This window comes from Leptidea sinapis, chromosome 14 (genome assembly GCF_905404315.1).
Source record: "Leptidea sinapis chromosome 14, ilLepSina1.1, whole genome shotgun sequence".
In the NCBI taxonomy this organism is placed as follows: Eukaryota; Metazoa; Arthropoda; class Insecta; order Lepidoptera; family Pieridae; genus Leptidea; species Leptidea sinapis.
Window position 1 is genome coordinate 11,346,614 of NC_066278.1, and position 13,220 is coordinate 11,359,833.

Genomic DNA, 13,220 nt, shown 5'->3' on the forward strand with positions numbered 1-13,220 from the left:
AATATGTATATACAGAACAGACAAAGTCTATTTTATAGTTTTTGAGTAAGAAGCGTATGGGATAGTCATAATTGATTTTTATTCATATTATTACACGATCAAATGATTACAGATTTTACGACCTATATAGCCGAATGGTTAGCGACCCTACCTACTAAGCTAGAGGTCCCGGGTTCGAATCCCGGTAGGTGCAAGCATTTATATGATGAATATGGATGTTTGTTACTGAGTCATGGATGTTTAAATGTATTTATGTATGTTTAAGTAAGTATACTTAGTTGTCTTGCAACCCATAACACATGCTATATGCCTACTTTGGGGCAAGATAATTTGTATGAAAGTGTATCAATATTTAAAAAAAAAGGACATAACACAGCCTTACAATTGCGCTCGTCACCTTGAGATACAAGATTTTAACTCTCATTTGCCCAGAAATTTCACTAGCTACGGTGACCTTCATACCGAAACACAATAATACTTACACATTATTGCTTCACGGCAGAAATAGGCACCGTTGTAGTACCCATAATCTAGCTGTCATCCTGTGCAAAGGAGCCTCCCACTGGTAGTTTTTGATGTAATGTAAAATTAAGTAGATAATAATATAATACTAGATTTTTCTTACTTATACATATTATTGTATATTTGCTTATTATACGATAGTTGCAAAGTGTACTTGAGTAAGACTGCATTAATAAATTCCACAACAATTAACTGGCTACAGTGGAAGCGGTTGCAAATCATACCATAGATTGAGAAGATATCGCTTAAAAATTATCCTGCATTGTACTGAATGCGTATGGTCCAAGCTATGAGCTGACTAATTATATTATTTAGGAGATAATTATTTTATTTGTTTATAGAAAAAAAAACTATTTATATATTGTTATTTATTTTTATTGACATAATGATGATTACTACAGTAGCCAAAATAGTTTACTTTTTTAGTTTTCACGATGCTTGTCACACTGAAGACTTAAGAAAAAATTAAATTATTAAACAATAACATATCGACCTATTAATAATGTAATCGTAAATTATCATTACAATTTAATTAAAAATACTAAGGCGTTTAAGAAGATTTGATTCGAAGTAAAACATAAACACGGGAATTTCACAAAATCACATATAAACAATATTTATTTTTTAAAAGTGTAACCTCACTTCTGGGATTAATTCGTCACTGAGCCACTCGAACGGTTGGTTCAGTGGAAGAGCGCTCGGACGGAACCCGAAAATCTGCGGGTTGGAGGCCCGCATCGTTCATAAATTTTGTTTACAAATTTTATTTGTAAAATCATATAATATAAAATATCTACCTGTATTCGAATCAAATTCTTTCTAACTCTTACAAAAGATCTTATCTAAACGTTCCATCAAGTAGCATAACAAATTTAAAATTTTCTTAAACTGAAATTCAATGAACTCTTATTCCTAAATATACCTATGTATCATCATTGGTAAAATACCAAATGCGAAAGTCCATCTTATCTAATCTAAAACCATCCATATGTTATGAGTCACCATTCTGTAATGGAACTCAATAATATTAGTAGAAAATGAAAGTTATTTAATATATTGGAAAAATTGATCAAAATTTTAATTTAGGTTGAATTCACAAACAAATTCTACAATTCTAGATAACTCAATGATAACATTTATTATGTTATATGAACATAAAATGAGTATTGTGGAAAAGATGACATAAGTAATGATCGTTTTCGCTTGTAACTTAAACCAAAAACATATTCGGACAGGGCAGAGCTCAGTTTAATTAGAAACAGCACTATAATACTGTAGTTCAATGTTCAAACTCACGCCCCCACCAGATTTATAGCGCGGCTGCGCCGAGATAAACATCCATTAATTAAAAAAGTATAATTTAATGAGTCCAAATCGAGTTTTCAAATGTGTTTCGACTTGTCCGAAAAACCAATTTGTTTAAACGTCATCTTAATATATTGTTACAAAGCCCTTTACCTTAAATATTTATTGTGTCGTAACTTTTTAAAGGACAGATCAAAAGTGATTTTTATAAGAAGAAATTATGTTTATATTTTATTTCAATGGGAACGTTTCGTAAATGTGTACACGAGAATAGCTTTACTTTATTTGCCTAATAAATATACATTTTATTTTTTTGATTTCAATCTTTCTACTAGCAATTACATGAATTTTTATTGCTTAAGCATTTAGGTAATATGTACTATGTACTCTCTAGTATGAAGCCGTCTCACATAGATTATTGTAACAAATGTTATGGACGGCTATCATTAACCTACGTAGTCTATGCTAAGCTTTTGTAGCAATAAGACGCATTTGCTATAGATCCGATTTTCGGGCATAACATTAAAATTCTAAAATTCTTATATGACATTATTATTATGACAACATTGATTCACATTCGACATCGGCGAAGATACAATAGACATCAAGAATCATAGATATACAGTAAAAATAATAAAGAGAAGAACAAAATAAAGGATATATATCAGTTATAAAGGTGATAAGTTCTCTATTAAACAACGACCACAAAATCTCCAGAAAAACTTGCCGATTGCTAGTTGAAAGTTCGATGTCGAGATATTGATAAAACCAATACAAGGGAAGCGATATCGGCTCAATTACACCTCCATGGACCACACGCAACTTATTAAGTGGACGCTCAAGATACTGTGCAACTAAAAATTTTATTATATATTTCATTCTTGTTTTGAATAAACCATAGTAAACATCTATTAGTAGGCCCAATTTAAATGTATCCGATTTATCAGTCTTTTGTGATGCTGTGTTGTTAATTGTTATTATTAAATCTAATGTTCTTAATTATTTATCTTGCCTTTTTATAAAATCTTAATTTGTTGAGAAAATAATTGTATGATTGGTTGATACATATATTTATGTTACAGATTTTAACATATTAAAACTAAATTTAAATATTTTTTATTTAAATAAAAATTAGAATTACTATTATCTTATTACTTACTACTCAAAAATCCTACCAAACTACAAAAACCATTCTACATTTGTGAGTATTACCTAACAAACAGTATAATACTCCTTGAAGTGTTAAGAATGTAAAAGTGAGTAAATAATTTGACAGAGCTAAAAAATCAGATTTGATTCGCACCTTCTCTTAAGGCAATACGACTAAAAATTTGAAATTCAATCCCATGAAATCCAAGGATAAGGCTGAGCTGGAGTCAAATGTGTCTTTGCAACCGAATAAATCCAAACTACCGAGGTCAACAAACCCAACTCAGCGACGACAGTTTTTGCCTGGATCTTTCTATACTTCTTTTTTTAGCTCCGCCTCAATTATTTCCAACTTTTTACTTCAAATTATTTGGACAGGATGGAACTGAAATTGTTTACACGATTTATGTGTTAAATGTTTAGTGTTTAAGTGGTCATGAGAAATTGGTTACAATCGCGACGCGACACAATCACGCGCGAATCTCCAAGCTAATGATAGCAATTTCTAAACGACATTTAAAAAAAGGGATGAGAACTCAATTAAGACACAAAGCTATTTTCGTAAGAAACAATTTAGAATTTTCTTATGTTTATAATAACCTGTTATTAATTTAAAACGCAAAACATTTGAATAAAGAAATGGACTGTAAAGTTGTGTAGAGTACATGCATTATTATAACCTTATAATAAATTTTAAAGAATACTCGTATTTCTCTTGATCAATTGAAGATAATGTAGCTTTGCTTTCACAGCGATCCGAGTGCCCTTTAAAGATAATCAAACTTTCAGATAATTAATTCATTAAACTTAAATCGGGAATCGAACAATTCGCATAGGAAATCTTTACAACTCTTAATTGAAGTCAAATGGTGACTCGTGAGCGAGATAATCGCGCCACCATTAATGATTTCAATTTAGAAGGGCTTTTCGAATGTTTCAAAGTAAATCACTAGCCCTTGTATTAAGCTAATGAGTGATTGATCATTGAAGACAAAGTATCCACACCTGCCTTATTAGCATTAAATACAAGAGACGCTACTTAAATACTACTGTTAATAATTATTCGACTAAAAGCATGTTATCGTTAGTTTAGACGTGAGTTCGTAATATTTTAAGCAAATTGAATTCAAACCAATTGAAAATGTAGCTCAACAAGCAAAAGGATCCCGAAATTCCGTGAAATTGCAAATTCAAAAACAAACATCAAACATAAAAGGCGCGCCTAAAATTCGAAAATAAGACGAGCATCACAGACTGCATAAAGAGTTAAGATGAGCGCGGGGTGCCGCAGGGGGGTATTTTTGGACCAGTTACAGAAACAAAGACTGCCGGGCATGTCGTCGAATAAGTCCGTATATCAATCTTGTTGCGTCAACTGTCCTGCCCAAAACGAACGGCAAAAACTGCACCCGCAAAAACAAGGCGGGGAAAAAAATATGCGACAGTGAATCGCTTACTGTGAGAAGTGCCAATTAAAATTTGATAGATAGAAAGCGGTTTTCGGATGTCTTCCGATTGATGAACGTACATTTTCGGAGATGGAATATATCCTATTTAATGGAAATTACTTAATACACATGTTTTCAGTTGTTATTGATAGCTGTATTAAAATAAGCCCTTCATTCATTGCAATAAAATTTACTTATAAATTATTATGTTTATATTACTAGGAAAACCAGTAAGATACAGCATCATCTCCGGGGATCCAGTGCATCATTTCACTATCGAACCGCATACAGGAACCATAAGAACAGCTGCACAATTAGACAGAGAAACGACATCGTCATATCTTCTCAACGTTAGGGCTGCAAATGGAAATCAAGCAAATTATGATCAGACACAGGTAAAAAGCTAAAAATTATCATATGATAAATACAACCAAGGTCAACAATAATTATATTTTGTAAATAATTTGGAAGAAATGATGAATGATAAAAAGATTATCATATTATTGTTGTATGAGTTTTAGGCGCTTATTTAGTATAGATTTTGTAATATTTATTAGAAATTTATTTATTAGATAGATTTACAAACTAAATAATTACAAAACATCCACGGATTCCTATATATGTATTAAAAATACAAGTAATCAAACACTTTTAGAACTCGATAATTATGTGTTTGCAAGTCACAGTTATACGTTACTGATTTTCTATATGTATGATTCCGTTCACGTGGTTGCACGTCTGGCCTTCTGTTTAAACAATAACTTTTTCTTTAGGAAAGCGTGGAGGTGTCTTGTTGAAAATTATGTTAGATACTAAGGTCTGCGGTATTTTGTTGCTGCAGAAAATGTAATACAAAATCTATAAATATTTTGGCCTAGGTTTTTATAAGACCGAGTTTACCGTTTTGTCTGCTTTTGTGTTAGTGGTTTAAAAATTATATTTCTCACAGGTCCAAATAACCTTAGAAGACGTCAACGACAATGCACCAGAATTTGGAGCTTCATCAGTTAAGGTCTCCGTTGCTGAATCAGCGTTGGCTGGCTCTGTGGTGTATGCAGCCAGGGCGACTGATGAAGATTTTGGCAAGAACGGTCAAATAACTTACAGTCTACTTTCGGCTACCGGTCCATCTAATACTTTTGCAGTTAATTTACAACATGGTCTTGTTACGCTTCTAAGGTAAGTTTAAAAATGTAGAAAAAGCAATAGAATGGTCAATGCGGATGATTGAAGATATTTAAAATATTTTTTTTTATTTCAGAAATCTTGACTATGAAAACTTGGTTCGCCACAATTTGATTATTACAGCGCGCGATGGGGGTTCTCCACAACTCAGTGCAAATCTTACTCTAGTCATTGATGTTCAGGATGTCAATGATAATCCTCCCGTTTTTGAACATGATACGTATAGTACCAGTGTATTGGAGTCAGAAGTTATCAATGCAAAGGTATTTATCTAATCTTTAAGCTATTAATTAAATTAACAACAACCGATCATATGTAATTACATTTATTTCTTAATATTATAATCGTTATAACAATTACATTATTCTTATTACAATTTATTATGTATTTGTAACCTTTAAATTACACATTAAAAATATTCATAAACTTTTTATTTCTAAAATGCTTTGTAATATTCTTAAAAGATATTAAAATATGTTTTATTATTTCAGATCTTAGAAATCCAAGCTATAGACAAAGACACGGGTAACAATGCTCGTATAACTTATCGAGTTGTATCAGATAATAACACAGACGAGTATTTTAAAGTTCAACCGTCTACTGGCTGGGTTTACCTTGCGAAATCCCTCGATAGGGAGACAATACCTCACCACAAAATGACAATAATAGCTGCGGACAATGGTATCCCGCCTCTGTCTGCAACTGCCAGCCTTATTGTATACGTATTAGATGCTAATGATAATGATCCAGTTTTCTCACAAATCAACTATGAGTTTCATGTTGAAGAAAATCAAAAGGCTGGTGCATTTGTCGGAAAGATTGGTGCAACTGACGCGGATTTAGCAGATAACGCACTTGTCAGATACAGCTTGTTTCCAGCTAACACCAGTTTCAGCGTAGACACAGTTACTGGTGTGTATATTTAATTAGTATTTTCCAATTTGTTGTCTTGTGATAATTGACAGTATTTTATCTTAAGACTCGAAACAAGGCTAATTACTTTATTTTACATAAAACAACAGACAGCATGCAACTTCGGTATGTTGTCTGTCCTCTCAGTTATTTGACGAGCTAGGAATAATCTTTGCTGCCACTCTCAATTGTTTACGCAGCCGGTCCCTTTGAAAGCTAAAACCCAAAGTATGTTGTGACTTAAGACTCATCGACTAAGCAAATAGTTTGTGTAAATAAAACTGCATTAATACTTGAACAATTTAAAGTTATAGGGAGCACTTTTGAGTTTATTTACTGATCTTCCCATGAATATCATTTACGATTATGGTCTTGAAAAGATTTTACAGTAAAATTGCACAGACGATTACTATGTTATGTAATATCTTTAAAATATGTCCAACTTTTATTTTATTGTATCACTTTTATTTTTATTATAGTGATAAATCAAAGTTAAGTAGTGTTAAGTAGAACATGAAAAATTTTTAAAAAATATATGAAATATTACAAATAATATTAGCTAGCTAATACTTAATAATTATTAGATAGCTAATACTGAAATAGGAAACCGTTTTATCTCAATTTAACACCATATCCAAAATCAACACTTCCCCTACTTACTGCAATTTAAACGACATTGCCAGCAAGTAAATCCATTTAAATCATTGCCAATGACAACTGTATGTGAACGTGTACTGGAGATAGGGAATTCAGATTCACAGGTGCTTTTTTGGAGGCGATACCGAGTGTCTAAAGTCCATAATCGCACGATACTTTTTCCTTTTATACATCGGCAATTCAAAGGCACCGTTGACTCCGAATTCAGGATACTTGAATCACTATTTTATGTCAATTATTGGAAAGTTTAGCAATTGACACATGATTATTTATACTTCGTATTGTATCTTTTATACCAATGTAGTGGAGATGAAAAATGCGCCGCCGATCGACTTTACTCGTATTTCAGCAAATCGATCAATGAATTTTCGTATGTGAGAACCTGTTGTTGTACATACAAGAATGGTAATCGTGTCGAATATGTTTAATACCCTCTAGAATACTAACAGTAGTCCGGAATACTCAAACTTAGAGAAAGTAGTATTAAACCACAAATCCGAACAAATTTGAAAAACTAATAAAAACAAATAAGACTAAGATGAGGATAATAAATACTTCAATTTGACTTAAATTAAGTACTTGTTACATGAATGTATCTTAACGAATTTTAAAGCTAGCTAGAATTTAATTAACTGCTTATGTACTATTTGCAACGGAAAATTATTAATAGTACAATTAATTCTAGCGATATTCAAATATAACACTAAGAATAGATATTACTTAATATTTCCAATAAATATCATTACCCGAACAGGTGTCGGACATGATGAATTTCTGCACGTCAAGAGCGAGTTATAAACGTCCTCGCATGCGCCTGCGCCATGACCCGCCATTAACTATTATTAAAATATTGCTATATAGAAGCTCGCTTTCCTATCCCATGCTTTATTGCTGGACTCAGATAGCCAGATACTGTCATCGCATACTTATTACCGTAACAATTTATGTAGGAAACTTTTCATACATATAAAAATTTCAATCGACACTTCTTACAATTCTTACACTTCTGACAATTCTTATAAATACAAAAAACTTCATTAAGTGAGCCGTATAATTGTCTATTTAGGTTCAAGTTCAATGTTGATTTTAATTATAAGTGGTTTGCACACCATAAAAATGATATGTTATATACATCTATTTTAGCAGTTATATATAATTATGACCGTGTGAAATTTTCATAGTCTGTTCCACAAAAATTGTATATATTTTTAGTCAACCTCAGGAGATACAAAGCTCTGCCTGTGTATTTTAGTGTTAATGCACGTAAGCATATTGTTCTGTTTCAATACGACGCAGCTCAACCAAGCAATTACAAATTTTATATTATCTGGAAACGATTACTGCGATGTGGTCTTTTATTTTGAGAATAAGGGGCGAGAGGACAGGACGTTCAGCTGATGGTATTTGATATGCCCTACCCATAACAATGCAGTGCCACTCAGGATTCTTGGAAAACCCAAAAATTTTGAGCGGCACTACAATTGAGATCGTCACCTTGAGACATAAGATGTTGTCTCATTTTCCCAGTTATTTCACTAGCTACGGTGCCCTTCAGACCGAAGCACAGTAATGTTAACACATTACTGCTTCACAACAGAAATAGGCACCGTTGTGGTACCCGTAAGCTAGCCGGCTTTCTGTGCAAAGGAGCCTTCCACTGGTCTTATACATTCTCTCACAAAAAATATGAAAAAGAATTTATGTTACATTGTTCAATGTGCTTTCTGTATTAACGCTATTGTTTTCATTTTCAGGTATAATAACGACGAGAGATGTTCTTGATCGTGAATATAAACCATCATATTCACTTTTTGCTGAAGCTAAAGATCAAGGCACGCTGCCGCGCTCTAGTCGAGTTCCAGTGTCCATCAAAATAACAGATGTAAACGATAATGCACCAGAAATAGTTGATCCTAGAGAAGATGTTGTTAGTGTCAGAGAAGAACAGCAGCCTGGAGCTGAAGTTGCTCGAGTAAAAGCTATAGACAGGGACGATGGATACAATGCAACCGTTTCTTATTCTATTCTCAATGACAGAGACACTGACGGTTTTGGAGTATTTGTTATTGATGCAGAATCAGGAGTTATAAAAACAAGCACAGGTTTGTTGTTTAATTTTATGAAATAAATAGAAATCCCTTGTATAATAAATATAATTCAATGAAATGACATTAATGTCTCTTGTACCCTTATAGAAGAGAGGAGTATAGACATAGAGACACAACCATAATACTTAAAGTTGCATAACTATTATTTACGTTTCATTCAAACAACAGTCTTTCTTAGAGTTATGCTAAGCAGGTCTATTGTGAGAAAATCTATAATTTGGTTTTGATAAGAAGTGACGAAGATGATGATGAGAAAGAAGAAGAGACGATGAACAAGGTGTTTTTTCACCTAATTGTAAGTGATATGCCTAGACCATGTGGACTCATTGCAGCGTGGCTATAAAATCGAAAAAATCCAAAACTATGAGTAGCTCCACGATTATGCTCGTAAATTGTAAGATAGGATATTGTCTCAATAACCCACTTATTCTAATTTAGTATTAGAATTAGATTAATTCAATTTCAATTTAAATATCTTAATTAACAAGTAAATAAGTTATGTATAAAACCTAGTAGTACAGTATCGTATTTTAGGTATTGTTTTGTGGGTAATTACCAACAAAATAAGGCCTAATTAGGCCTAATAAAAACATATAAAACAGAATAACTTTTTACGGAGTAGATAGGCGTAATAAATATAATTATTGATTCAGCAAAGGTTAAGCCTATGTAAGCCCTAGACACAGTATTACATTTTATATCACTGACAATTTATGAAGTTGGAACTTAGTAATAAAAGCAGTTGCGTTTTATTAGAGGGTAGGAGAGTTAGTTGTAACACTTGTGTGATATGAGGTGTGTGGGTTTCTAGCCAGCAACAAGAACTCGTCACGAATTATAACTCAATTTTGACACATTTAACAGAGAAATAAAAATTTGATCTTTTATAAGTCAATATTAAACTTTTTCTAATAATATTTTTTTTGAATATCACGAAATTATGAAAGTGCATGACACAAACAAATTTTAAATAAATTTTAGTTCTACCATTAAGATAGATAAATATTATTAATGATCCTTAGATAATTTATATATCTAGATAGCGTCAACAGGCCAGGAATATTAACTAAGTCTACGTGACGAGCTACGTCTTACACTCGCGATTTGTATGATACTTTGTGTTAGTGTGCGTGCATTGCTCAAAATAGAGGTTAATTAATTTTTTTCAACTTTTTCACACCATTCATAGTCTATCTAGACGTATAAATGATCTAAAAAATATCTTATTATGATAATATATATGATACGACTTAGGGATTTTCAAGAAAAGAGCATACTCCCACCTTAAAAGTCGGCAACGCATCTCTTGACGTCTGTTCTTGCGGATGTCCATGAGCGGTTGCCTCACCAGTCCCCATACCGTAAGCCTCTTGCCCGTTTGCCTCCTCATATATAAAAATAAATAAATATATATATATGGAAAGTGTTTTACTATCTTAAAAAAAAATTAAGATAATTTCATTTCAAAATGAATAAGTCCAGTATGTTTAATCTAAGCTATCTCTACCTTTGAGTAGTCTCTACATATTATAAATGTTTACATTATATACTATAATATATTCTACATTCAATATTATATTTCGAACTATTATAAAAAGATAAAGACAAGGCTGTCGCCACAATCTAGTGTTGCGTTGAGATATTATATTAGGGCGTAGTAAAAGTCTAGAGACAATTATTATTATTATTATAAGCGCTATTTTTATGTTTACAGTACTTGATCATGAAGAGAGATCAATATATCGACTAACAGTAGCTGCAACAGACGGTGGCCAGCCTCCGAGACAGACGATCCGGCAGTTAAAAGTTGAAGTTTTGGACTTAAATGATAATAGACCAACGTTCACAAGTTCGAGCATATCTTTCAAAGTAACTATCTTTATATATTTATACAGTTATTTTACTTAACTACGCAAGATTTTCTTTCACTCAAAATGAAATATTATAGCAATTTATTTATGCACAATATAAAAATATAAATATTTTACTATTATTCATTTAAAATTTTCAAAAGATTTATATATTGTTTCATGGAATCATTTTCAATTTTCAGGTAAAAGAAGATTCAGAAATCGGCTATATTATTGGCACCGTTACATGCTATGATAATAACATTAGCGATAACTTCATAAATTCTGATGAAGAAAGACAAATTTCATATTTACTTCTACCTTTGACAACAGATTATTCTCCTGGTACTTTTGAAATTGATCGAAGAACGGGTTCTCTAATTGTAGCGAGGCAGTTAGATAGAGAAATTCAAGATGAATATAGACTCGAAGTTCGAGCTCTGGATACATCGGCAACTAATAACCCTCAAAGTAGTGCAGTGACTGTCAGGATCGAAATAATAGATGTTAATGATAATGCCCCACAGTGGCCTGAAGATCCTATTTATATAGAAGTTCTTGAAAGTGCTAACGTTGGCACCACTATTTATAATTTCACAGCCAAAGATTTGGATGCTGGTGTGAACGGAGAGCTTAATTTTCGTATAGGTTCTTCAACTCCAATAACAAAAAATAACTTTCATTTGGATCCTTTGACCGGGTATTTATCTTTAACTGCACCCCTAGATTTTGAAATCATACATGAGTATTGGTTGGTTATTGAAGCTATTGACCAGGCTGTAAATATTTCTGAAAGAAAATCTTCATCTGCTACTGTCAAAATTATTGTTTTGGATGTCAATGACAATGCACCAATATTTGTTTCTTCACACAAAGTATCTGTTAGCATGAATGCTGTAACAGGTATAATTTATCAAGCTTTAGCTACTGATGCTGATTCTGGAAGCAATGGAAAAGTGTCATATTATATATCTGGTGGAAACGATAACTCCTTTTTTTCAATTGCATTTGATACTGGTAAACTAACCTTATCAAAGAGCAATTCAGCTGATATTTCATCTATAAAATCAGGAACATACAAACTCAATTTAACAGCTATTGATGCTGGTGTACCGTTTCCTAAGGAAAGTGTTATGACATTATTTTTAAATATTCAAGAATCTACAAACACACCTCCGAGTTTTGCAGAATCCTTGTATAAGGCCAACATTAGTGAAGATATTCGCCCTGGTAGCTTTGTAACAAGAGTTATTGCGAAATCATCTAGAGGTAATTCAGGTAAAATTATTGTTTTCATATCTATCACTCGTACTATATTTATTTATAAGAGAGGACTAATAGTATCTGCTTTTTTCCAGGTAACCTAATTTATATGATTCCTTCAAAAGTTGCAGAAGATATATTTAAAATTGATGAGAATACAGGAACAATAACTATTAATTCAAAAATTGATCGAGAAGAACGAGATCAATATACTTTTCCGGTATATGTTTTTGATTCAAAAACATTTCAAACGAGCACTAATTTTGATATAACAACTGTTATGGTTTCTATTTTGGATGTTAATGATAATGCACCTGTTTTCAAAACGGGATCTTGTTATCCCTTGTCAGTTCCTGAAAATAATGATCAAGAAGTTATACATACAGTGACAGCAACTGACAAAGATATTGGTGCTAATGGAGTTGTTACCTACGGTATTACATCAGGGAATAATGGCAATAAATTTTCAATCGATGCAACCTCTGGGCATCTGACTGCAAAAACTTTAGACCGTGAGACACAATCTAGATATGAGCTAACAATAACGGCATATGATCACGGATCTCCAATATCATTACAAGGCTCCTGTAATATAACTATAATAGTTGAAGACCAAAATGACAATGATCCTATATTTGATACGGGGCATTATTCTGCTGCTATTCTAGAAAATGCACCAATAGATACATCCATCATAAAAGTAAGAGCCACTGATGCTGATTTAGGGCTTAATAAAAGAATTGTTTACTCACTGGCCAATGAAAGTCAAGGTTTATTTAGAATCGACAACAAAACTGGAATTATTTACACAACTGGGTAAG

General features: G+C 32.3%; 1 protein-coding gene across 3 annotated transcripts in view; it reads left to right on the top strand.

The window, feature by feature from the left end:
• Positions 1–13,220, top strand: part of LOC126967943 (protein dachsous) — a 304,180-nt gene that overhangs the window by 284,770 nt on the left and 6,190 nt on the right. Inside the window, exons 5-12 of one of the 3 annotated variants that reach the window (XM_050812652.1) lie at positions 4,647–4,819; positions 5,374–5,603; positions 5,686–5,872; positions 6,101–6,521; positions 8,933–9,280; positions 11,001–11,155; positions 11,340–12,414; positions 12,495–13,215. In XM_050812652.1, coding sequence (XP_050668609.1) covers positions 4,647–4,819; positions 5,374–5,603; positions 5,686–5,872; positions 6,101–6,521; positions 8,933–9,280; positions 11,001–11,155; positions 11,340–12,414; positions 12,495–13,215 — 3,310 coding nt within the window. Of the gene's footprint in view, positions 1–4,646; positions 4,820–5,373; positions 5,604–5,685; positions 5,873–6,100; positions 6,522–8,932; positions 9,281–11,000; positions 11,156–11,339; positions 12,415–12,494; position 13,220 lie in introns of those variants that run through there. The other 2 variants (XM_050812653.1, XM_050812654.1) reach the window with 2 other exon arrangements.